We start from the raw sequence: 27,806 nt of genomic DNA, 5'->3' as shown, positions 1-27,806 counted from the left end.
GAGTGATTTGTGAGCAGAAGGGGAAGCTTCCTTTGTACTCAACATGTTATCTTCTTGCTTTTCTCTTTTCTATGTCCCATCCCTACCCTGCTCCGTTCCAACCCTTCTGCCGCTTCTCTTGATACCTCACTGATTCTGCCTTCATAGGAAGATTAATCCCGTTACCTATTGTTTGAGAGTGATATTATTATTATTTATTATTTTATTATTTGTACCCTGCCCATCTGGCTAGGTCCCCCGAGCCACTCTGGGCGCCTTCCAACAAATATTAAAATACATCAAAATGTCACAGATTAAAAACTTCCCTAAACAGGGCTGCCTTCTGATAGGCTGTTCTTGGGTGAATTCCTGCAGTCATTATTGAAGCAAACATTCAGGTTAAACCATAAGCAGCCTGATTAGAAGCTGTGTAAAATGAATCTAAACACTCTATTGATTGTAGTGGACTTAAAAAAAAAATCAAGCCCTACACTGAATAACTTAAGGATTTTGTCCCATGTGCATTTCAGTCTGACATATTCTTCAAAGCTGTCTTAACATCTGAGAGTTTCATGACTTTAATTTTTTTCATGTCTCAAAAATGTATATCTGCTGCATCCTGAATGAGTAACTTTGCAAGTTACTATACATAATAAATTAGTTTATCATGTGGATATATAAATCTGAATGTAGAATATAATGAAATAATGAATGTTGAGTTAGTATGGCTGACAAGTTTGCTCCACAAGCCCTCTTAAAAAGAAAGTTGCATAAGAGAACACTTAAAAGTATTGTCAGTAATGGCATTGTATTTACCAGTGTGAATATAGATATAGATATATAGTGCATGGGGTGTTAGAGAAGGGTAGAGCCTCGGGTGCGGGACACATGTTCCTTCTAGGGTACTTTGTCTCCCTGTCCCCACCTTGCATTTAGTTCTCACCTGTAGGTCCTAGTTCTCACCTGTGGCTGCTTGAGGTGAATGAATGTTTATGTTTTGACATTAATCTGCATAGCATTATCTCTTGAACCATGTACACTACCTTAGATCCTTGGAAGATAAAGGTGGTATATTTTTGTAATGAAGAAATAAATAAATTCTGGGTCATTACAATGCCAAAAAATTGTAGATTTACTGAAGTATAGATTACAGTTAACAGTAATCTGTAACATTTGACCACATAGTGAGGCAAATTTTGTCACATCTATCAAATGATCAGAACAATAGAGTATCAGGTGAATATACAATATAACTAATCAGGTGGCTGATTGCTACTAATTTCCAGGTCCAGATCCACTGTGCCTGCAGTTTACTTTTACAAAGCCATTCAAGCAATCGCATGTTTGGCATCCCGGCTAATTTGGCTCTGTGTGAAAACACAGAAGCCCTCTTAGATTAAAAACATATTAATTTGAATAGATACAAAGCCCATCAGCTATTCCACCAGTTTTAATAATCTGGGTTTTCCTTGTTTTCTAGGCTCTAGTTCGGGGTCCAGTTGGAAAGGTCCAAAGCTAAATATAACAGGAACACAGCATGTCATACAAGAAGGAGATACTTTAAGCATCATGTGCAGGTAATCATCTGGGGTGCACCTTTTATGAATTTGGTCTGTGGTTAATAGGTTTTTCTTTCTAGTTGGTTGCAAGAAGGAATTATTGTTGGAAGAAATATAGGAAGTTTCCTTATACTGAGTCAGACTCATTGGTCTATTTAGCTCAGTATTGTCTGCAAACTCAGCCCTCCAGATGTTTTGGGACTACAACTCCCATGATCCCTAGCTAACAGGACCAGTGGTCAGAGATGATGGGAATTGTAGTCCCAAAACATTTGGAGGGCCGAGTTTGCCTATGCCTGGCTCTGCACTGATTTTCAGTGGTTCTTTTCAAATTGAATAGGGGACTGAGTGTTGAGATTCCAGCATTGCAGGGTGTTGGACTAAATGACCCTCAGAGACTTTTCCAACTGTACAATTCTATGATTCCAAGATTTCCAACAGAGGCCTCTCCTAGTCTTAGCTGGAGATGCTGAGGATCGAACATGGCGCCTTCTGCATGGAAAGGAACTATTTAATAGTTCTTCGTTTTGTTTTGTTTATGATGTTGCTTTTAGAGAACATTAAGGTGGAGCACCCTTAATACTGTATGCTAGATGCCATATGATTAAGGCTTGGGAATTGGTGCCATATAGTGGTAGCCAAACATACCGGTAATTGTTTTGTTTGTTTATGCTTTTGCTTTTGCTTTCTTACCTGCAGTGGGGAAGTGGCTCATTCATGGTCTCTGCCTGAAAGTCTAAGCAAGGACAGTGAACGACTGAATATAATTCCATATAGTTGTGGAAGGAACAGCAAACAGTTCTGTAGTAGCCTGACTTTGAACAAAGCTCAAGCAAGTGACACAGGATATTATAGCTGCAAGTATACATCTTCAAGTGCTGTGAGGAAGAAGACAGTATCAACAATATATGTATTTATTAATGGTAAGATCCCAATTATCTTTTCCTTCTTATTAAGAAAAATACTTCTCTGAAATGCTAAATTAATAAATTAAATTAATAAGCAAAGGGATCTACATCTAAATGAGCATGTTATCATCAATTGAACATCTGGGTCCACTGAAAGCACTTGGGGTTGTTGTATTGCAATGTGTTTGAAGTTGTGGGGCCAAAACAGACATGAACCAGGAGATTTGTAATCGGATTTCCAGCCTTTTCTGGTTTTATTTGCTTTTTGAACAGGTGGTTGACCTGTGAGCTGCCCAACAAAAAGATTTTTTGTGACCCACAAAGACTCTCTTTCTATCTCTCTCTATGTATATTCACTGCTCCAATGGGTCCTCCACTGTCATGCCTTGATGCCTCAGCCTTTTGTGTCCTCCACAATTTTTTACAATTTTAAATAAAGGGGGGTGGGAATCAGCCACTCCTATGGGCCCTGTGGTGTGATCCTATGATAAGCTGTGGTTTTTATTCCCCTCTGCCCACCCCCATTTTTCCTTTTCAAAATAAAATTTGCCATGCCTACTTTACACCTTCACCACACCCACTTATACATTTTGGTTGTACCCACTTTGACATGTGACTGTTGGAGGGTTAGCCATGGATCAAGTGCAGTGCTTGGCCTGCAAAAGGTTAGCCACCCCTGCTCTAGAACAGACTTGAAATGAATTTGGGCAATGGCATCCTGCTTTCCCCTGCACTTGGTCTATTAACAGCTTCAGGTTGCACAAATAGGCGCATATGATTTATATCAACAAAACTGTGTGTGTGTGGGTTCTATATCATCTTCCACAGTGCTATTGCCCCCAGACCAAGTTGGATCCCCTTCAGATGTTTTCAGATTTAAAAAAGGTATTGGGAGATTCAGTCACAGATCTCCTATGTCAAATGTCGTTTGGCTACCATGGGAATGCAGTTCAAAATGCAAAATAGAGTTAACATTTTATCTACCAGCCTAAGAAAAAACAAAGAACAGGAAAGACTTGGGGCATGTGGAATTTTGCATGCTTTATCTGAAAGGAAGCGTACCAGAAATGTGTCTATTAAATGATTAGAATATGGCATGAACCGTATCTTACAGTATCAAATATATATATTGAGTAATATCCTTATTGTTGCTAGGTGTGTGCGTTTTTAAGCAAAAGGTGTGAAATGCCACCCCATTGCCAGAAAAAGCACTGGAATGTCAAAGAACAATGTACTGTAATTGGCTTTTAGAAAATTAATTTTTTACTATCAGGTTAGTGCTTGAGTCACATCCATTAACCTGTTATAGTGCTTGGCTACAATCCTGATTATTGCGACTGCTTGGTTTTCCTACTGTCACCAGTGGGAAAGAGAAATATGTGATCTTTCACAGGGTGCATAAGAGGGTGTTCATGTATTTCTCTTTCCATGGGTGATAGTGTACCATTTCAGAATCATGGATGTTGGCTACGTTTCATAGATTAACTTGCATATTTCTCTTATATATATTTTTGGTGTGTCCTCTCCCCCAGCCTCTAAATAAAAATGAATATTAATATTTGATTAATGAGTAACATAAAATAAAGATTATTGACTGCCTACAGCATGCCCATCTGATTAATGAAGACTTTAAAAGGGAATATAAATTTTGCACCTTTCATGTGAACCAAATCCACTTTGAAATCTTTATAACAAAAGTTTACATGGCCTTAAGGAAACAGCTCTATTTTACAAGCAGTTTTACAATTAGAAATAATGAGACAATACTCCCGATAAATGGGTTTCAACTAGGGTCACATTTCATTTCGTTCATTTCATTATGGTGGCTGGAAACTAACTTTTAAGGGTTAGGTTTAGGAAACTAACTCTTAACTCACTTATAGGATTACTTGAATTGGGTGACTTCTGTTTCAGTGTATCTGAAGAAGTGTGCATGCACACGAAAGCTCATACCAAGAACAAACTTAGTTGGTCTCTAAGGTGCTACTGGAAGGAATTTTTTATTTTGTTTTGACTATGGCAGACCAACACGGCTACCCACCTGTAACTTGAATTGGGTGAGCCACCTTTCCCCAGTGGGAGGGGCATAAGTTGTTATTACCCTTTTCCTTGAATCACACCCATTCAGGTGAATAGATAGGCCTTCCTGAGCCACCTCTTCCTGGTGTCCCACAACTCTGGTAGGCTAAGGCAGTAACAGGTGGGTAGCCGAAGAAGAAGTTACAGGTGGGTAGCTGAAGAAGTGTGCATGCACATGAAAGCTCATACCAAGAACAAACTTAGTTGGTCTCTAAGGTGCTACTGGAAAGCTAAGGCAGGTTAGCCTCAAAGATGCACTGTATCCTGCACACAAGTTCAACAGTCATCCTGAGTGGCAAGGCTCAGGAAAGCCAATCACCCTCAAAGTTCCCAAGGGTGCTTGTCTAAACTCATCTGTACTTGTTCAACTTACCACACTTCCCTTTCAAAATATCACAGACTTAGCTTAATTATTGACATACATGCACTTAACCACATCCCTCCTTCTTTCATACAGTACAATAACTGTTTACCTTAATATATATAAAATATAACTCTTTAGTTAATATTATATAGAAGGCTGAGTTCTTAACTGTAACATCCAAGTTTGAACATGGAGAATTTCCTTTCTTTTCTGTACAAGATTGAGTTCTATCTCCTTCTAAATGAAATAATTTACCCCTGGGGTTAGTATTTTATATCCCTTAAAGCCATGTTTTAAGACGGAAAGGAAAGTGAAATCAAATAAAGGTTATGAAAACCCTCCAGACAAAAAATTAAAAAGCTGCTGTCCTAGAAAATGTGATGCATATTCCTTTTAATCAAAGGTAGGAAAACATTTGGAAGGCTTTAGGCTGCAAACAGGACCCTGGGCTCACAACAAGAGTGGAACTCCCTGATGATGTCAAGAAGAGTGCTGAATTGGCTGATATACCTGGAAGTTTATGATAGGGACTATGACAACCCTCTGCCTAGAGCCTGAAAATCTAATAGTTACTTAATTAGAAGATCTATTATCCATCGAAATGCTCCCAATTTACTTTCTTTTTATCTCCAGTTTCTTACAGTTCAGTTTCTTGCCTCTTTGCTTCTTCTCCTATCCCTCTGACTTAGTAAACAACGTATAGTAATTTACTCACCTGGGAAGTGGGAGGGTCAGTAACCTGTGAGCAAGAGGGAAAGTGGTTTATCTGTACTAAAAACACACACAAAATTAATAAACGGCCTGCAAACTTATGGTTCTTTGGAGGTTGTCTCAGGGGCCATAGGATTCTTTGGTTCTGCCTGTCTACGGGTGGAGAGAAGGGTCTGCCCTTGGAGAGGGAGTTCTGACCTTGTATGCAGGGGCGTAGCAAGGTAAATTGGTACCCGGGGGCAAAAAATGTTTTGTCACCCCCCCCAGAGGCGTAGGAAGGTCAGGTGGTACCCGGTGCAGTAAATTTCTTGTCACCCCCACCCCATTGACCCCCCCCTGCAAAAATGGTTTTACATTATTTCATATTTTCTTACAAAAGAATAATAACAAATAATAATAATAATAATAATAATAATAATAATAATAATAATTTATTTATATCCCGACCTCCCCAATCAAAGTCAGGCTGAGGGTGGCTAACATCAAATACATAACATTGGTATAAAATCAAACAATAATTAAATTACCTCCTAAAAACATCACAAAATCAAATTAAAGTCTAATTAGATGGCTTTCCACAGGGTTAGGGTTGGGAACAGTAAGTGCTCCACTGAACTGAAATTTCAGCCTTCACGACATAGGAAAACAGCCAAGTAAACACCTATTTTGGTGGAGGAGGGTCAAGATATTAACCGATATGCATGAAATTTCATATATAGCTATATAATCCCTAGTATAGTAAGATAAGACCTTTGGAGCAGGCATTTAAAAGTTTTTAATGAACTGCCCTAGTAGGGCAGTAATTATTCCTTGATAATTTGTCACCCCCTCCATTATGGAAAATGAGGCGGTCCGCCCCCTACCCCCCCCCCCCTTGCTATGCCCCTGCTTGTATGCCTCTTCTGTGAGAGTATGGAAAGGTGCACAGCCCATGCCTGCCCAGTCTCAGAGCTCCAATTCTGGGGAGGGCAAAAGCGATGCATGGTGGAGGTATGTAGGCAAAGGCTGGAGTTCTACAGGATTCAAAACACTCCCACCCCCTGATCTGATTCCAGAACTGGTGGCAAAGTTTGGCAGATCTGGAGCTGGTGTAATTTATTTCACTCCTGTTGGAATTTTTTTTAGAAAAAATCCAGGGAATAAAAAGAAAAGAAAAATGTGTTGCATCCCTTCAAAACTGCCTCCGTTCTTCTTCCCTTCAAAGTTTTTGAGTTCAGTACTCTGTTACTTTTTATTATTTTTTATAGCAAAGAAGGCTACAGATATATTAACATGGGATTATTATATCTGGAAGGTTGTTTGTGTTTAAATGTGTTTAAATGTGTAGCTGTGGTTTGTAAGCGGAAGGAAAAATTACTTTTGAATATATACAGTTATTAGTATTGTTGGAGAAAGACAATGCCATTCAGTGGCCCATGACTGTCACCTCAAGTGTGGAACTGGTGACATGAATGTATCCGTTAAAGTTAGAATGTTCTTTACATATTGTACTGGTTTCCTGTCGCTCTCTTTAAAAGGGATGCAAGGCTCAAGATGACTCCCCTCCCCCCACTAGTACATTATTGGCATCAGCCAGTGGTGACACTGTGTCTGCAGACACTACGGTCAATCTTTAGGGCAGCTCTTCCTCATACTTAAAATGGCCTGCAGGTTATACATACAGGAAACTGCTCTGCAAAGTTTGCTGGTTTTGGAGAATAGCTTTTAATTTTGTGACAAGGATGAATGAGTCTCAAGGGAGTAGTAACAAGTAGCATTTCACTGGCGATATGAAGAGCTGGTGACCCCCCCTTTATAACTGTAGCCCCTGCAAAGAAAAAAAAGTGTTTCTTTTACAACTGTAGAAGCAGGATAACTTTTCGTCTTTCCTTGGATCATCTTGCAAAGGAAATGTTGTTAGTCTGTTTTGATACTTAAGCAATTTTTTTGTCCTCCTTCTTCTTAAAACAAACAAACAAAGAAGTCCTTGGCAGTCACAATAGCTGTAGAGCAATTAGCAACCTAAGGCTGCAATCCTATACCCACTAACCTGGGAGTAAGCCCCACTGAAGTCAGCAAAACTTCTAAGTGGTTTACATAAAACAATAGAAAATATTCATTAAAATATGGATAAAGTAAAACTTTAGAAACAAATGGACATACAGTGGTACCTCGACTTACAAGCTCCTCGACGTACGACGTTTTCGACTTCCAAATGAGTTCCATAATGGAAAAAATGGCCGCCGCTTCCGAATTTTTCAACTTACGAAGGGAAAGCGGCGGCGCGATACCTCGACTTATGAGTTTTTTAATGCAGCTTTCTCGACGAAATTTTTTTCCCTTCGGAGATAGTGCCTTTCGACTTACGAAAATTTCGACCTATGAGGGCGCCTTCGGAACGCATTATCGTCGTAAGTCGAGGTACCACTGTATTTATTGAAATAGAAATAAAATCAGTAGCTTTACTATTTCTAAAGCTACTGATAGCTACTTACAAATAGTATTAGAGGAAATACCAAGCAAAGATTTATTGGAAAATGGGAAAGTTACAAAAATTATGTGCTAAAATACAACAAAAGTTTTGTTAGTATGCCAGCATTTGAGAAATAAGGGAAGGGAAGTAAGATAAGGGAAAGACGGTGGAGTAAACAAATTTCGCAGAATGCATTGGATAGTAATCATACGAGAAAGTGTTGTGTTGTAAGCATTCAAACTGAAACCTAGTTGAAGCAAAGGGATTGGCCAGGAAGTTGGATAAAAAGGTTTTAGTTTTTTTTTCTTTTTTAAAATAATATTTATTTTTTTTCTTATTCTTTTTAGTATTATTATTTTATTTTTCTTCTTTTCTTCTTTCTTTTTTTCTTTCTCTTCTTTTCTCTTCTTCTTTTTTTTTCCTTTCCCCCCTTTTTTTCCTTTTCTCTTTTTCCCCCATTAAAAAAGGATGTGGTAAAAGGTAATGGGTCCAGAAGGATGAAAATATGACACAAACAACCAATAAGTATTGTATTTAATTTTATTAAAATGTTGTATTGGTTCGAGCTGGTTCGATAAATCATTGGATAAGATATTTACTTACATTTGATATGCAAGCTGGAAATTTATGTGGGAACAAAGTTATTCTTCTGTTGTTCGTTAATTTGAATTTTCCTGTAAAATAAAACTATGCAATAAAAATTATAAAAAATAATAAAATAAAATCAGTAGCTTTAAACCTCAAAGACATAATAAAATTACATGACTGGGTAGGCTTCCCATGTATAGTACTGCATTGTGAGATACTTTATATGGCAGAAGATAGATGAATAAGATATCAAAGCACAAAACATACAGATTTTCAGGGAAAAAATTGTTTTGCAAATATAGTTCCCAAAGTAGATAAACTCAATGAAAGAAATTAAGTGGAGATGCATACGGTGGATTTCAAAACATTTGGCTGTAAGGGTTTTGGCTTCAATATATTGAAATGATTCCTAGTTGCTCAGATGTGAGGGGGGGGGAGAGAATGTGCAAAATAAATTATTGTGACCTTGTGTGGTGAAGAATTGGCAACCATTAAACGCTTCTCACTGAATATGTCGCTTGTTCAGGTCTATGCATAGCTCCAGCTACACAGTTTCACACACTGACCTAAATTCCTCAAGCCAGCCCATTTTTCTGGCTGGCAGATATGTCCCATACTGATTTAACAACATGAACCACAATTCAATGGGTGTAAGTGTCCATGATTCTCTATTGTATAATGGTCTTGTTTGCATTTGTGTACTGAAGTCATTCGTTGTGACTTAATTTTTCTGTTATTCTTCTTGCAGACACACACAGTCCGTTTGTAAAGCTCAACAGAGACCTGCCAGATATGATACGCGTTTTTTATGGAGAAGAACTTATCATCCCATGCAGAGTTACAGTACCAGATATTCCTGTTACATTAAAAATGGTATTTGGATTTTGCTAAGTAAAACTGGATTGCTTCCTACATCTGTTATACAGTGTTTATGCTAACTTTCTCCAACCTGGTGCCCTCCACATATTTTGGACTACAACTTCCATTGATCCCCGTGTGTTGAGTGCCAAAACATCAGGAGGGGACCAGACTGGGGAAGGCCCATTTATGCAGCTGAGTAATGTTTTTATTTATACAAGTATAGTGAATGTTTCTACCTCCATTGAAAGAACTAGTGTCAAATTGAAGCAAAAAAATTGGCTGTGCAGAATGTAGCCAGACTTAAGGAGGACAGCAGAAACTTGTATTAAGGCATCAAAAAGAGGCGAGCAAGAGCCAATTTGTGTGGTGATATTTCATGGGGTGTTTTTGATTGCCACATCCCTCTAGAGGAGGATATAAATGAACAACAGCCATTCAGCCAGTCAGAGGAGGAGTCCATTTGTTTCACAATAATCCAACTGCAACAGTTTACAGAATATAGTTCTAACAGAAGACCTGGGGGGAAATAGTCAAATGCAAACGCACTGGAATCAATTTGAACTCTTATTACACTAAACAAATGCAAGTTATCTTGTCGTCTGGGCTTAGCATTCATTTTCCTGTCAGCCTTCTGCTGAAGTAACCGCATGACACAGCTCCATCTGCTTCCACTTCATCCTATGACCGAATGCTGTCTAGCACCCATGACGTCTCCATCCTCCCACTGTCTGTACTTCAGTCCCTCACTTCTGATGGAGTCATCAGTCTGGATGTATAACAAAGATTTTAAAAGTGTATTTTATTTTTCTTCCCAACACATCCACTGTTGAATAACATACAATCACACCTACTACCCACAAGTCTCAACGTATGAGAGCCATTTTTATATTTGCCATGTTCTAGAGAGTTTCTGAAGACATGCCTAAGAAATTACATACTTCTCATAGTGTTCTTTGTAGTCTAGCAAGTTGTTTGTGGTCCAGCAAGTGAAACTGTGAATGCACAGAGCAGAGCATGGGAGTTGCTTAAGCTATTTGACTATATATATATATATATATATATAAAGCTTTGTGTACTTGTTTTGAATAACAGGATAAGCTTGCTTCTTTTATTCTGACCACTTTCGGATCAACTACAGCTGCGTATTTACCTCACGGCACATTAGCTAACAATTTTCAACCCATAACTTTCTTTTAATTGATTTTACATACCCACGTTAAACCCTCCTTCCCTCCTCAAAAATTTTCTTTTCAATTTGTCACAAAAAATGCACTCACCACCTTACCACACAAATATATATATATATCTGGGGGCTTTCCATAGCTGTATGGTAATTAAGAAAAATTAAGAACAGTAAGTTTGAATGTTTTTCAACTCAGTAAACTAAGTAAAAAGCCAATGAAATATATTGAGGTTTAGTTTACAGATAGGTGGTTCAGTTATTAAAATTATGTTAAGTGTGCTGAAGTGCTTACCCAGTGATTTCAGGTGGCCTGCATGCATCCTTTCGAAGTTGTAGCCCTTGAGATGTTTTGGGACTCAACCCCCAACAAAAGGGTGTGTTTATACAGATGGTACTGCTGTATTGGATCCAGATTCAGTGGGGGGTGGGTCTTAGATCAGTGGTTTCCAATTAGCTAATTACTGAGGACCCTGTTTTTCAAAAGCCAAGCCATGGACCTCCTACTTTTGAAAATTTTGATAACTCTATGGTAGTTACCTGCACAAAGCAATTTTTTGAACAAAATTTGAGGTAGCCCCTTATAAGCAAAGGATTTTAGGTATACTAAAAAACAGATTAGGGTTGAGTGATATCTGGTTTTCAACATAAATCATGATGTTCAGCATAAATCACGATGCTCTCCCTCACGGGAGGAGCGATATATTGCTGCGTATTGCCGGGTCAAAATTGTTATCGCATTGTGATTTCAAAACTGACCATAAAATTTGTGATATTACCATGCAAAAATGAAAATAATATAGGTGGGGGAGGCAAGGGATGGGGCTGCGGACTTTCTGGGTGCATTCTGCAGACCCTCAGGGGTCCCTGGACCCCTAATTGGGAACCAATTTCTTAGACAATGAACTTTATTTATTTTTTAAAGCTACCCGGTAATTCTCTAATATATAACAAGAATTATGAAGCAAAATGTGCGCACATAGTGATTGCTTCATGACAAATGACCCTATTCCCACCTTGCAGTATTTTTAGCCAATGTATGAAATCACAGTTGTGATTGATGGAATGCTTTGGCAAAACTGGGCTGACACATGCACTGTGGAAGGCAAAAAAAAAAAAAGGCTTCATACTAAACCAGGAAGTCCCTTCTTAAGACAATTTCCATTCTGAAGTCATGGATTTCTCTGGTGCATATGTGGCTACTTTTTCTATCAATTTGGACAATGGAAAAAGGACTTCCTGGTTTATTTTGAAGCCATTCTTTGCTTTGCTCTGGTAAGGAAGTGATTGTTGTCCAGAGAAAACAATTGAGAAATGCAGTATTTTAGTGTAACTGTGATGTCCACACAAAGCAAAAAGTAGCAGCAAAGATAGCTCTAAACCTCAGCTACCAAGAGCATGAATTCCTCTTAGTTGTCTGAGCAACAATCCTTTGCTTAGCAGATAAGTCATTTCATGCAAAAAATGTTGGGTTGTATCCAACAAAGCACATACAAACTCCAAGTAAACCCACTGAAATCTAAGTTAACCTTGCCTATTAATTTCTGTCTGTTTACAAGTGAGCATTGGCTACAACTCATAATATTTTTTTCTGAGAATGTAAACATTAATTTTTTTAATGCAAATAAAGTCCTTCATTAGTCCATCTGTGTTGCAAGTAAACTCTGTAGTTGAGAGAGTGTGGATTATTTAAACCCTGCAAAGCATATGGCAACCCTGCAATGCAATCCATTGTTGTGAGCCAGTTTGTGTTGGTTCTTTTTTTTAGAGAAATACAGCTGTAACGTGGCTGTTAAGTTGGTTGTGGTAGCAACTTGGGATGTAGATTGTTGCTGCTGAGATAAACATTTAAGTAGGTATATTTGTGTGACAGACTCAAACCCTTTTTGCTCAGGAAAACAAAAGAAAAGGGAGACTGTCCAATGCTGATAACATTGCTGTAGTTATGAAGTATAAATAAATAACCACAACAAATGCTCTTATATTAGGAATGTGCTGTGTACTATATAACAATGTAATCTTGAATTTAACCAAGCACCAGCATCTTTTCTGAATCTTGGTTGTTGTAAATCTCTCCGCCCACCCCCATTTGAAATATCATTCCTATTCCTGTACTGATGGTGGAAAGACCTGCAGTAATATAACTGTTTTGCAGCTCGTGAAACCTGAGAACTTTGCATGATTTGGGACTGACATTGGAGGAGAAATATGGTTCTTGTGTCTTAACAGTTATGTGACAGACAGAAATTGAATAGGCTAAACCTTTCCTAATATGGAAATGCTGTTATGGTGATGTTTCATCTGTTTACTTTCTGTCTTTCAAGCCTCTTATTACTTGTGTGTGACTTCTGCCCCCTCAAAATGCAGATTCGCATAAATTTGCATGTGGCACAAAGCACATACAAACTTTATGCAAATTTGTATCCCCCTTTGCAGGTAGAGAGAAGGACCAAAGCGCATACATTGTACTGGATCCTTAAAATCCTGTTTGCATTCCAGTTCAATTTCCATCAGCCCCAGCCAGCCTTGCCAATGGTCAGAGATCATGGGTGTTTGGAGTATAACAAAATCTGGAGCACCACAGGTTCTCCAGCCTAGATTAGATAGATAGATAGATAGATAGAGGGAAAGGGCTGTATCTCAGTGGCAGAGAATCTGCCTTGTATAGAGAAGGGTCTAGGCTCAGGAAGGCCTTGTATACAGAAGGGCCTAGATAGGGCTTGGAATCTCCCCTGCCTGAAACCCTGGAGAGTTGCTTCTAGTCAGGGTAGATAATGTTGCACTTCATGGATCCAATGTTCCTAAAGATGTACATATTAAGTCAAAGGAAACTTTTCCTCCCAATGCATCTACCACCATTGCTAAGTCAGCATTAACAATTGCGCTATAAAATGAATGCCTCCCAATCCTCCTGCAGACATTCATGACTTTGGTGGAAACTTTTTATCTTCAACAGAATATCCTGAAACAGTGGGCTATGCATGCCTCTTATTGTCATTGTCTGTATATGCAATGATGAATCAGTTGAAGGATCAAAAGGGAAATGTTTACCGTATTTTTCGCCCCATTGGACGCACCGGACCATAGGGCGCACCTCATTTTTAGAGGAGGAAACAAGGAAAAAAATATTTTTCTGGTTTTCCTCCTCTAAAAGCCCTGGGTGTTTTTTTGTGGTTTTTTTGTGTTTTTGGTTTTTTTTAAGGATCAGCTAAAAGTTTTGCAGCTGTTTTTGCAAAGGCAAAAGGCCTTTTTTAGGATCAGCTAAAGGTTTTGCAGCTTTTTTGCAAAGGGAAAAGCCCTGGGTTTTATTTTGTTTTTTGAGGATCAGCTAAAGGTTTTGTAGCTTTTTTTGCAAAGGGAAAAGCCCTGGTTTTTTTTTTTTTTAGGATCAGCTAAAGGTTTTGCAGCTTTTTTTGCAAAGGGGGAAAAGCAAAGCTCCTTTTGCAAAGGGGGAAAAGCAAAGAGGAAAAGCCCCATTTTTATGGGGTTTAACTCACATTTCTGAAAAAAATCTTAAGGAAAGGGAGCCATTTCTACTGTTTGCAGACAGATAATCTAATCAGCAAGTCACATGTCCTGGGGAAACAAACAACCTCCCTCTGCAGCACATTCAACAAAGGAGGGCGTGGCTGAAAGGGAGCTGGGACTCTTATCTCTCTCCCGATCTCTTGCTGATCAGCTGCTGAGCTGGGTTCTTTCAACACTCCCCTTTCTCTTTGTAAAATAAAAGGCACAATCTGCTTTTGGCCCCTGGGCAATTCAGCTCCAGGGACCATCATTCGCTCCATAAGACGCACAGGTATTTCCCCTTACTTTTCAGGAGGAAAAAAGTGCGTCTTATGGAGCAAAAAATACGGTATATCTAGCAGCAGTAACCACAATAGGCTCTCTAGAATTCAAGACACTTTAGAAAGTCAGTCAGCAGGCTGTAAATTGGCATTAAGTATTTGTATGTGCAGGACACACTCCTCCCATCATTTGAATTGTTATTATGGCTTCTTAGCAGAGATGCTGTAAAGATAAGGAAGTAGCCTATATTCCACTGTGTCACTTTAGTGTTAGCTGTGATTGTTGTTCATTCTATTAAAACTTTTTTTTTCTGTCTGGGGAAATAACAGAATGAAGGGAGGTGACTTGCTTTGCAACTCTGATCTTTGTGATCCATGATCACTGAATTTATGAAAGAAGAAATAGTATACTTAGCAGTCTCCACTGTCACAGTCAGTGCAGATTTCTAGGTTTTGATTCAGAAGTGTCTAAATCAAAAGCTCCAAGCTCAGTGACCAGTCCCAGCACCCCTATGTGTATATATTTTCACCTTAGCAATGGGTGCCAAGATCCTCCTCTTTTCATACCATGGAGTATAGTTGACCCACAACTGGTGTTGCCCAACCAGATTAAGTGCTGGATGCTGCACTATTATAATTATTATTAATTAAATTTGTATAACGTCCTTCATTATAGCCCAATTGCTCCTCCACTCCCGAGATAATTGTTTTTTTTTTTTTAATGTGTTAGCACCTACCGTATATTCTGGAACACCTTGGCTATTGACATGAACATTCTTGTTTAGACAAGCCTACCCAGACGTGTAGAATGAGGGTTATATGCTTTAATCTGTTGTTAGTTTATTGTTGGCTTTATGTTTTGAATGACTTACAGTAAATAGTTGCTTTTATGGTTTTTACTGATAATGTTATGGTTTTATTCTTTTTGTGAAGCGCTTTGAGGGGTTTTTAACGGTCAAGTGGTATATAAATTTTATGAAATAAACAAAACTAAAATAAAATAATGTTTTGCTGCTTTTTAAAACAGCAATAGTCAAAGGAACCAGTGTAAAGACAGGTTCCATCACCTCAGTGCCTTCTAAATAGATGACTTGTGGTATCTGAATACTATCTGATGTTTAAATCTTTGTTATGCTTCAATAGTATATGGATTTTAGACTTTTTAAAAGGAGGTCACAGGTTCCCTTGTACTATGTATAGCAGCAATCAATCTTTAGTTTCCATACATGAGTAGAGATTTCTTAAATTTACAGTGAAAGGGGAGGTAGGTGTGTAAACAAGATCTTTAGCCCCCTTGCCCCATGCACTCTGGATACTGTATAAGCGTATTGAACTCACTTTCTGCTCCTGTTGCTGAAAATAATACCATAGTTTCCCCCCTCATTAACATTATGAGCATAAAATTTCTTTTGTTGTGAGCCCTGGAGATTCAGAAGTGACTCACCTCCGTGGGTGCCTTGGTGTGCAGCCTCTGCTGCTGCCACCTTGCTTCCTCATGTGGGTGGCATGACTCAATACATAGCTGGTATGCGCACAACAGGTGCTCACTTGGGCAGAGAGGCAGCTAGAAGGCACTCGACCTCAATGCCCTCCCACTCTAGCACCTCACTTGTTTTGTGGGAAGCTGGCATACTCTTCCTGCGCAATTGATGGTGTCTTTTTGCTTCTTCACTTTGGTCTCCTGTGCATAGGTACAGTCTTGAGCTCTGCCATGCCTGGATAAGTTAAGATCTTGCATGAGCATGCCCAGTGGTGCAACTGCTAGCACATTTGCATAGCCAAGCAAGGTCCAGTATGGTTTCAAATTAGATAGGGAACCATGCATTGAGATTCCTGATTTGCAGGGAGTTGGACTAGGGGTCCCTTCCAACTCTATGATTCTAAGATGCTTTCATTTCTGGCACAGTCAAAGCCATGAGATGATAACAGTTTACAACAGGGATAGCCAATGTGTTGCCCTCTAGGTGTTACAGTCTACAGCTTTCATCAGCCCCAGCTGACCAACCATTAAGGATGATGGGAGTTGTAATCCACAGTTTCTGGAGGGCACAATGTTGGCTACCCCCTAGTTTACAGACAGTTGAGCAGGTGGTGGATATTGCTGATCTCTGAGGCCATTTGCAGGTGTCTGTCTTGCCGACCTCTGTAGTTAGCTCTACATAGAGAAGCCACTGGAATTTGGAACATTAGGGCATACTAAGCCACGCGTGTGCTCATTTGTGACTTCAAAGTCGTGCTGTGATGTGACAGACATGCTGACAAATATACATGCCACCATATATTACAATAGGCTGGATTTCCTTCTTTAAATGTTTTCATATCAAAACACTCTCTCTCTCTCTCTCTCTCTCTCTCTCTCTCTCTCTCTCTCTCTCTCTGTGTGTGTGTGTGTGTGTGTGTGTTTGCAAATTCCCATATTATGAGGTTTATTTCTTGTCTGGAATGGACTGCTGTCAACATTAGAAAATCCCCCAACTGCCAATTTAGAGGCAAAAATAGTGTTCTGGTATGTGATGATCATGCATCTGCAAATGAAGAACATCCTCTGATAGAACCATATTGGTCAACAGGAAGCCTGAGCAATCCCTTTTGCTATTGCAAAATTATGAATAATGAATTTTTTTTGGGGGGGGGAACCATGAAATAGTGAAATTCTACACCATTTTTTTATGTTAAGAGACAAAAGTGCTATTGGAAGCCCTCTGAGTAATATATTCATATAGATGTTTAGTTATGTTCAGGAACTTTTAAAATTTCTTTTATAAATTAACCATTCATTAATTTCAGGGATGAAGCACCTAGCAATAAAAAGAAGTAATGAATTCATTTCATTTTTAGATGCCAGGAGATAACATCATTCCTGATGGAAAGACAATAATCTGGGATAGTACAAAGGGCTTTATAATACCAAATGCAACATATAAATTCATAGGCCTTCTCAGCTGTGAAACAAGTATTAATGGCCATGAATACAGCACAAAATACCTGACATTCAGGATGAGTAAGTATCTTTTGGTTTCCCCAGTCAGTAATTTCAGTTATTTAATTGATTAATTATCGGATTCACTTTTCTTTCTTGATGTCTTGTGTAGACAATGAAATCCGCAGTGTCCAGTTAAATGCCTCAAGACCAGTCAAGTTATTAAAAGGAGACAAGCTTGTCCTCAACTGTACAATCACTACCGCCTGGAACACAAGAGTGCAGATCGCATGGAGTTATCCTGGTGAGGTGGGTACTCTTGCTCTGTTCTAAAAATAGAATTCCACAGAATGAGGCACTTCCCATATTTTACATTCCGTTGGGGTGATCAGGGCTTTTTTCAGCTGGAACTCACTGGACTCAGTTCTAGCACCTCTTGGATGGGTGCCATTGCCATTCTAAGAGAATGAAGGAGGTGTTCATGGGGAGTTCTGGCACCTCTTTTTCTAGAAAAATAGCACTGGGGATGATCTTAGTGTCTTGAACTTTTTTTGTGTGTTTTTTTTTACAGTTTCCCGCTCGAATGACCAAGCAAGCTTTACACAATGCATTTGTGTTGATTTCATAACAACCGATGAATGAATGAATGAATGAAACTTATTAGATTTCATGATGTTGGTACTTATTACCAGCTAAGAGCATTCTTTTTAAAGAAAACATCGTTTTTGCCATCTTTCTTGAAGTAACAGACAGTTTTTCAACTCAACCTTAAGGAAAATATTACAATTCATATGTCCAAGATCTCACTTTTTATGTGAACAGTTATTTTTAAACAGCAGTTGTGAGCTTTCATTTCTGGAGCATCCACACAAACAGCTGCCACTTAAAAGTATTTGTCAGGAATCCAAAGTAAACCTTGCTAAACTTTGCCATTGGTGAAAAACACGTGGGAACTGCTCACCCATCTGATTTCCGTGCAAGAATATTAAAGTCATGATAGTTACTGTAGTAGCCACTGAATCTACAGATATTGTTGGAGCACAACTCCTATCACCCCTAACCATTGGTCATGCTGGCTAGGGCTGATGGGAATTGTGAGTCCAGCAACATCTGGAGGACACCACCTTGGCTAGAGGAAGGTAACAGTTCATAGTTAACTTCCAACAGGACCATCCCTACCACAATATTGATTTAGCTTAAGAAAAGAGTGTCAGATTGTCAGTTAATTAGATGGAAGTTGTTACTAGCCAGAAGGGAGGGAGCTATATGTACTGTAGTTTCTACCTCTAATGCCAAAAGCACCTGATGCCCACAGTACAAGAATGTGATCCTCTGTGTGTGGTGCCAATTCATATGTTTCAAGGATATCACCATCTCATTTTATATTTCTCTATCCATCCTCTCCTTTTAGATTGAGAGAGAATAGCCAAGCCTTACTATTGAGCTTCGTGGCTGCACAAAGGTCTGAACAGCCACAGTCAAACCCAATATACTGGCTGCTGTCTCCCAATAACTCTCACCCTGACTGCTACCCTTTGGTATATCCTTTACCACCATGCTCAGATTATGAGTCCATCATCTTCTTTGTGCTGTTTGTGAGCATTGCAGTTTCCTGTTATTCCCGGAGAGAAGCAGCTATTAAAATTTACAAATATTGGAAGTGGTTGCTAGTGTATCAGATGAGGTTAATGCTAGTGTAATTAATACCTAGACATCAATAACAAATACTATATAGTATCTTTCTCTTTTATAGATACGTGGGCCCCTTTCAGAAATTAATTTTCTATATGAAGTACCGTATTTTTCCATCCATAAGACTACCCTGTGTATAAGACGCCCCCTAATTTTTTACATTATTTTAAAGGAAAAAACCCTAGTCTTATACACGGGAAAATGCGGTATTTGCCTGGTCTTCTGAACTGCAGCGAAATAGTCTTTGTTTGAAATTGTGAAACACACAGCACAATGGGGCTTTGTAAAGTGTTAAATTAGCATTACTTGAATAAACTACAAATGGCAGTTTATTTTATTTTATATTTATTTATCATTATATTTATATCCCACCTTTCCTTCAAGCAGCACAAGGTGGCATAGATGACTCTCTCCTTCACCATGTTGTCCTCACAACAACCCTGTGAGGTAGAAGTTCTGTGTTAATAGCTTTTTTCCATGTAAACATTTTTCTCCTGTCTAGGCAAGCAACAGAGGGACCATAACTAAAAGCATTATACCAAGGAACGATGAACCCAATCTATTCTACAGTATTATTGTTGTTGATAAAGTCCATGATATTGATAAAGGAGAGTATACCTGCAATGTGACAAGTGGCCTATCTGTGAGATCAGTTAAAACAACTGTTCATATTTATGGTAAGAAACATTATATGTGTGCAGAATGTATGATATTAATATTCCAGGGCGATGAATGGAATACTTAGTGATAGATTACTTTTTGTAAAAGACCAGGGTTGCTGTCCCAGTTTGTGCTATATCTGGGCCATTCCATTGTCACGGGTGGGACACTTGGACCATGTTTTTTGGTATTCACACATGTGTAACAATGTAAATATACATAAAAATTAACAACCAAAATTTAAACTATGTTCTTAATAAGATACTGAACGTTTTACTATTTTTAAATTATTTTTATAGATATTTTTGACAATTTTATTAAATGTTAAAGTATTGTCATGGGTGGGACAAAAAAAGGACATGGAGCTTGAGATAAGTTTGATTTATGGAAAAACTGTGAGTTGGGAGGTGAATCAATGATAAACTCAGCATATCTGTTTAAATCTATGTTTATTGGTTACAACTATGCAATCAGAAATTAAGTCTAAGAAATTTAACGATACAAAATTAAGGAAAAAATGCTGTCACGTGTTTTGACAGTCATCAGAAAACTTTTAACTTGAACACTTCTGTGAAGACTACGTGGGTGGACTTTTGAAAAGAAGGTCCATAAACTAAACTTCTTTTGTCTTTAGCTTTAAAAAAATGGTTAGACTGCACATTTGGAATCTTCCTCACCCAAGTCCAGCGCTCATCTAGCATTTTTATCAGGCTCATTTTTCATGGAATGGCCCATCTGTCCCAGTTTGTGTTATACCGGTATCTGTGTGATCAAGTGGCTTCATTTCTACTTGTCTATACTTGTCCAGAACCACTATCTTAAACACATAATTTTATTTGATTTTTTTTAAGATAAACCATTCATCAGTTTGAAATATAGAAGAAAAAATGTACTGGACGTTATATCTGGCAAGAAGTCCTATCGACTTTCTATGAAAGTGAAAGCATTTCCTACACCAGAGGTTGTATGGTAGGATTACACTTTTTTTTCTGCATACAGAAAGAAGCTACTTATTTGGAAATATAACATGCTTGCTCAGGATTATACATTGCACCTCCAAATAAAAAGATGAATTAAACGTGCCCTTGAAATGGACTTGGAATAAATTTTTTGTTACTCTTAATATGCATTTTTTGAAAGCTTACGAAGTAGCCATGTTTATTTCTCTTAGGGTTGCCATACTTCCCGGACACAGCCGGCCATTGGAAACAGTGTCTGGATAGAAATCGCTGAATGTCAGAAAAATGTCAACAACTTTGGCCAAAAAACAAAAAACAAAACTCAATATATTTAAGCTTTTTGAAATATGGCAACCTCGTTGCATATTTGTCTTGGGGCAAAGGCAGGGAGTTACTGCAGTTACTGTATTCAGTGTGCTTATTCAAAAGTAAATCCTGTGGCAATTGGTATAATATACAGGCACCTCCCCACTTAGGTGGGGGTTATGTTATCGGGTACCACACATAAGTGTGAAATTGCATATAGTGGGGAACACGATCTAAAAAGCCTGCAAACACCTTCTAAACCTTTGGAAACCCTTTTAAAAAACCAGCAGCATTTACCAGACTGGCATGAATGGTGGCAGTGGTGGCGCTCAGTCTTCCTCATTGCTGGAGGATGATTTGGAAACAACAAACTCCAACCATCCACAGACCTCAAAGTTTGTTGCAAAGGCTCATGGGATTGCAGTTGCAAAGGTTCTTGGGCTTGCTGGCCATTTCCCCATTCTTTTTGCGCCTTTTTTGCAGTTCCCCCACTCTTTGGGGGGTCACTTTTGCCCTTTTTTGCAATTTAAACCGATTCATTTAATTATTTCCTGGTGCTGCATGTATACGCGGTCGCGCACGAGTCAAACACGTGCAACATTTAAGGTTCAAGCTTGGATTCAAATGAATCTCTGGCAGACCCTGTGTTGGATTCACCCATCTTAGCCTGAAAAGCAACCTTGAACTAAGCCTTCACCTGCCATTAGCATTTTAATTGCAAGGCCATTTGTCTTAATAATAAAAGTTGTCACAATCCCACGCAGGAACCCACTCCCCACAATGGCTGATATTTAACTGTGGAGGGGGCAAGGGAGAGGCAGATGGCAACACATTTAATGTCACATTTAGTTTGGCCTTAAGAGATGACATATTTATTTTTGGTGACCCATTCTTTCTAAACTTGTTTTATACAACTTCTGCACACTATCTTAAGAAGTCTTTCAAGGAGTGCTTTGGTATAATTTTAATAGAAAACAATGTTATCAATTTTGATCTCATTTTCGTCTTTGTTTTTGTTTAAATAATTGTAAATGTCAGCGGCTGTGGTTGAATTAATTACTGTTAAATGCTGTGTTACAAGGCTGAATAGGACAATTCCCTACATGCATGTAGAGTGCTAGTTCACAATACTTATTTTTGGAGGGTTGTTTTTTTTTAGCATAGCTGCACATATATTTTAACACTTGCATTTCATCTACTCTGTGTGTTTTGTTGTGTTCTCTGGAACATGCAAAGCGTATAGATGGACTTCTTTCACAGTTAGAGCAATTAGTGGCCTCAGCTCCCCACTAGAGAAAAATGTGATAAAATAATGTATATTTATTTGCATGCCATGGGTTATCTCTAGGACGAATCAGTCTATGTCTGGGCCATGTCAGTTTTATAGGCGTCCATTTACAAGTTCATTCAATTTCTGCATTATTCTATTTAAAAAACGACACAAAGATACCCTCTCGTGTGTTATGAGTCACACACTACAAGGAAACACAATGAACCCACTCAAACTGCAAGAATTTAAGAAAAGTCTTGATAAATAAGATTATCTGGGTGGCTTCCAACAGAATATAAAAAATACAATAGTCTATTAAACATTAAAAGCTTCCCTAAACAGGGCTGCCTTCAGATGTCTTCTAAAAGTCTGGTAGTTGTTTTTCTCTTTGACATCTGGTGGGAGGGCAGGTGCCACTACCGAGAAGGCCCTCTGCCTGGTTCCCTGTATAACTTGGCTTCTCGCAGCAAGGGAACAGCCAGAAGGCCCTTGTAACTGGACCTCAGTGTCCGGGCAGAACGATGGGGGTGGAAATGCTTCTTCAGATATATTGGACCGAGGCTGTTTAGGGATCAGTGCAGATATTTCAAGTGCTCCGAAAGCACTATGTTACTAAAGCGGGGTTGGTTGGTTGATTATGTATTCAGCTTTGCTGTTCATTGTAAACCTTAGTTTTGGAGCCCTGAAAAGAAGAAGAAACCAACAGGAATTCCTGTTAGCTAGCCCATGTTTCTCATTCTCTTCAAACACCTCGCTTGATTGTCTCCCTGCAACTGCTCTTAATTTATTAGCCGTCTTTTAGAGACTGGAGAAATACAGCATGCAACAACTTTGTATTACACATATATTTTTTCCAAATGTTACTAAGGAGGTGTGTGGAAAGAATGTTAATTATCAACAGCCACCCTTTCCTTGTAAGATGTAATTAACCCCCTCTCGTTACTGTTTTAAAACATTTATAAGCTTTGGGGCCCAATTTGCTTCTTGAGCACAGATTATGTTTGACTGATACTTCTTGTGGAATATACATAAATAGTTGCAGAATTATGAATTTTGGTTGTCTTTTAATAGGTTGAAGGATGGGTTACCTGCAGCTGAAATGTGTGCCCGGTATATAATTAAAGGTTATTCACTAATCATAAAACATGTTGCTGAAGAAGACGCAGGAAAGTACACTATATTGCTGAGCACGCAGCAATGGAACTTGTATAAAAACTTGACAGTCACTCTGAGAATAAATGGTAAGTTGACAACACAATTTACATTAATGACTTATTTATTATTATTTTATTATTTATTAAATTTGCATACAGTGGTACCTCTGGATACAGACGGGATCCGTTCCGGAGCCCTGTTCACATCCTGAGCAGAACGCAACCCGCAGCGCCACTTCTGTGCACGCACAGGTTGCGATTCGATGCTTCTGCGCATGCGCGTGATGTCATTTGACGCATCTGCGCATGCGCAAACTGCCGAACCCAGAAGTAACCTGTTCCGGCACTTCCAGGTTCGGCGCGTTCATAACCCACACTGTTTGCAACCCGCAGCGATCGTATCTAGAGGTATGACTGTACTGCCCTATACCTGTATATCTCAGGGTGGTTCACAATATAAAATAACAATATTAAAAAACAGAAAATACATAATAAAAACAAAGACAACCCAATAGCTCAATAATAAGGATTGTATTCTTAGTTGGAATAACTTCAGCCTGGCAACGGCATTAGTACCTAAGAGCTGAGGGCCTTTCTTTTTTACCTTTAAAGATAATAAGGTGCATGTTGTTTCAACAATTTGATGGTTTTTTCTTGTATTGCTGGTTTTATTTTACAGTGAAACCTCAGATCTATGAAAAAGTGTCATCAATTCCTGGTCCTAATCTTCATCAACTGGGAAGTAAGCAAATCCTAACTTGCGTTGTGTATGGTAATCCTCAACCTACAATAAAGTGGACCTGGCAACCTTGTCAACAGACAAATTCCTCAGCAAGGTAGATCATTTTAGTTTCTTGTTTGCAATACCCTGCCATTAGCTTTTTATGTTGTTGTCTGAAGTCTCCTTCAATATTTGTAACTCAATTTGTGGTTATAAAGCTACAAATCATACTTTGAATTATTGACATTGGCATTTATAGTATGCATATGTAGGATGTTCCCTGACAGAAGAGAAGGGGGAGATGGTATAGCCCAAATGTACTGGGTAGCTTGGAGGCCTGCTGGAGGAAGCTGGCTTCAAGAACCTAGTACTCTGATGGCGTGATGATAGATAGGTTAGATTTATCCCTTGAGCAACCCTGTGTAAAGCTGTTGTTGGGGTGGAAGGTGGCAATGTCTCATACTTTACAGAGGACAGTCCTCTGTTTGAAGGTGTCCTCTATTCGAAGGGCTGTCCAGTGAAAGTCTGGTTTAAAGTGCGGGTTCTTGAAGTTGCCTATCAGCAGTTAGAACCTGGTCAGCAGACTGAGCAAGCACATGGGTTCCAGCCTTTCCCACTATGATTGGAAGCATTGTATTTTTATTTAAAATTTTAGTACATTGTATGCAAATTCCTTCTTTTTGATGATGCATAAGTGGACACACTCATGGGATGTGAAGGAACCAACACATTTCCACTCTGTACTCTGAGCTTTCTGGAGAGGCAAAGGACTAAATATGGCTTACCACCTCCATTTAGAGCACGGGTGGCTAACCTGTGGCCAACCAGATGTTGTTGAACTACAGCTCTAATTATCCCAGACCATTTACCATACTGGCTGGGGCAGATCGGTGTTGAGCAAGGCAAGGAAGGAGCCAAACCCATATGATGCTTTGAATTGAGAAGGGGACTACCCCTTCACAGTTTCAGGAACCATGTGGGAGGATCTCTGTCATCCCTGAGATTGCTTCAGAGGCTAAAGGGAAAGAAACATGCACTCTTACACTCCTTTTGGCCCTGATATAATAACAATATCAATAAGTTATTATTTATTTATTTATTTATTTATTTATTTATTTATTTATTTATTTATTTATTTATTTATTTATTATACCACGCTCATCTGGCTGGGTTTCTGTATGATACTATCATAGATGGGTGAACTCTTCACCACCTTGAACCCAGGAAAGGAACAGGTCTTGGCAAGAATCTTCCCGAGCCACATATTGTTCCTGTAGAGGCTTACACCTTTAGGATTTCACAACTTTCATAGGGATTGGACAGCTGTCACTTCAGTGTATATTCAAATTGGGTGCTTTGCAACCCAGACAGGGTGGGGGTGGGGTGGGGGTGGCTGTTCTCACAGACAAATCCATTGAGGCTGAAAGCCCTGGTGTGGGATGAAGATCAAAAGGATGAGACATTTCCTCCTTTTTGCCTGTCCTTATTATCCCGTCCACGACATTTTCTTGTGGTTTATTTTTTGTCGTCGGAAGGGCATGTTCTCAAAGGCACTTGCTGTAGTTTCATGTTTTCCACAACACATGAACATTTCTCACATGTTTGTCCTGAGATAATAAAGGTGTGGTCTTCACTTCTGCAGAAGTGTTTGAAAGAGCTTTCTGTTGCTCCAAGTCACTCTCTTGGACATTAGCCAGAGCCCAGCTAGACTTGGATTCTCAGGAAAACTAATAATATCAGCCTATGTGAGATGACCAGTGATTAGTCTGAACTGTGACTTGTTTATCTCGCATAAGATCTAGAAAAAATGCTTTGCATCAGTTTCCAAGTGTTCTTCTTAGGAAGCATGTCCTACAAAAAGCAAATAGATTAGCAGGGGGATTCATGCTAGAACAACTTTTTTTCTATCTGTTATAACAATTGCTTCTTAATGAAGAATTTAGTAGCTATGCAAAGGGTTCGTTAAGTTGATTTGCAGTTACAATATTATCACCAGATTGATTGGTGATATCTTCAAGCAAGCATCAATCTATGTGGAGACTCCTGTGCAGATATTGTATCAGTCTTGTGGAACCGCTGGTCATCCACAACATCCATTTTCTGTAACAGAGTTATTTATTAAATTTATGAATTGCTTCCCGTGAGGCATCCTGAAGCAATTTACAATACAAAAAAATCATATAGAGAACATTTTGGGATGTGGGTGGCGCTGTGGTCTAAACCACAGAGCCTAGGGCTTGCCGATCAGAAGGTTGGCGGTTTGAATCTCCGCGACGGGGTAAGATCCCGTTGTTTGGTCCCAGCTCCTGCCCACCTAGCAGTTCAAAAGCATGCCAAGTGCAAGTAGATAAATAGGTACCGCTCCAGCGGGAAGGTAAATAGTGTTTCTGTGCACTGCTCTGGTTTCGCCAGAAGCGGCTTTGTCATGCTGGCCACATGACCCGGAAGCTGTCTGCAGACAAACGCTGGCTCCCTCGGCCTATAGAGCAAGATGAGCGCGCAACCTCAGAGTTGTCCGCGACTGGACCTAACGGTCAGGGGTACCTTTACCTTTACCTTTTAGAGAACAGTTGCAGAAATAAAAAGAGTGAAAACATTTGCTTTTATAAAAACAATGTGAAAAACTACACACACAAACAACCAAATTTAAAACAGGAACAAAACAGATATGAAATCAGTTCATATCTTATATAGATACCAACTGGGTTCAAAATCAGTAAAGAACTTTCAATCCATCCATCTACTTTCCCACAGAGGGCCAAACTAAATGTTCACTAAATGCATAGCATGCAGCCACACACTTGCCTTTCCCCCCTTTACTTGACTACTTGAACAGTGAGGCTAACTGTTATCAGGAAGGAAGCACATGGGGTGGACAGGCTTATCTCTTCCCTCCACAGCGCAATCAAAATAATAACCCCTTCTTCAGAATAGCTAGAAGACTTGGGGGGAAATTCTCCATTAGTTCAAGTAGGACCTTTCCCCCTAATGCTCTTAAAAAACTTTGGGAAGTGCTTTGGAAATAGATAATCCTCTCCCCATTTATTGCCTTCTCAATAAAGATTCCCCCCTCCCCCACTTTTAATTACATGAGAAAAACGTAATTTGTAGCTGCATGCTATATATTTTGTGATCATCTAGTTTGGTCCAGAGACAACTTTTGTTACCCTTTCAACAAAATCAGCGAGAAAGATGTCCTGCATATTCACAGACTAAATGAACAACAGCTCTGTCCAGTAAATGTACTTGTGGAGCTCCACTGATTTCATTTGGATTTGATTTAGCAAAGTATTAGAAATATAGATACTGCTGAAGTTTTAGCAGCATTACTACTTTGCTAAGACTAAATGGTCAAATTCCTATCACCTTCAATATGAACATAGTCTGCCAGTCTAATTACAAATCTTTACTACTTATTTTAAAGTGGCATTAAAGAAAAGACTGAATGACAGAATCATTAGTATGTGCTTGGGTAGCTGTTGAGAGGCAATGTAGTTTAGAATACTAATGAAGCATGCAAAATTACAAGAACAAGTGTTAATTGTGTGTGTTTAGAAATGTATTGACCTGCCCAAATTTAATTGTGGGTGTCTGCAAACATGAAAGATCATTAGTGTGTGTGTGTGTGTGTGTGTGTGTGTGTGTGTGTTTCTGC

General features: G+C 39.0%; 1 protein-coding gene across 2 annotated transcripts in view; it reads left to right on the top strand.

Annotated features, from left to right (window-relative positions):
- Positions 1-27,806, top strand: part of FLT1 (fms related receptor tyrosine kinase 1) — a 112,069-nt gene that overhangs the window by 11,359 nt on the left and 72,904 nt on the right. For both annotated transcript variants that reach the window (XR_004426422.1, XM_033146422.1), the window contains exons 2-10: positions 1,460-1,556; positions 2,238-2,461; positions 9,389-9,513; positions 17,308-17,470; positions 17,562-17,698; positions 19,584-19,758; positions 20,593-20,710; positions 23,348-23,517; positions 24,110-24,266. Coding sequence is in view for 1 of the 2 variants with exons in the window: in XM_033146422.1 (XP_033002313.1) it covers positions 1,460-1,556; positions 2,238-2,461; positions 9,389-9,513; positions 17,308-17,470; positions 17,562-17,698; positions 19,584-19,758; positions 20,593-20,710; positions 23,348-23,517; positions 24,110-24,266 (1,366 nt within the window). In the remaining variant the exon portion in view is untranslated. The remainder of the gene's footprint in view (positions 1-1,459; positions 1,557-2,237; positions 2,462-9,388; positions 9,514-17,307; positions 17,471-17,561; positions 17,699-19,583; positions 19,759-20,592; positions 20,711-23,347; positions 23,518-24,109; positions 24,267-27,806) is intronic.

This window comes from Lacerta agilis, chromosome 4 (assembly GCF_009819535.1).
Source record: "Lacerta agilis isolate rLacAgi1 chromosome 4, rLacAgi1.pri, whole genome shotgun sequence".
Taxonomy (NCBI): Eukaryota; Metazoa; Chordata; class Lepidosauria; order Squamata; family Lacertidae; genus Lacerta; species Lacerta agilis.
The sequence above is the reverse complement of the archived record's forward strand: the minus strand, read 5'-3'. Positions and strand labels throughout refer to the sequence as shown.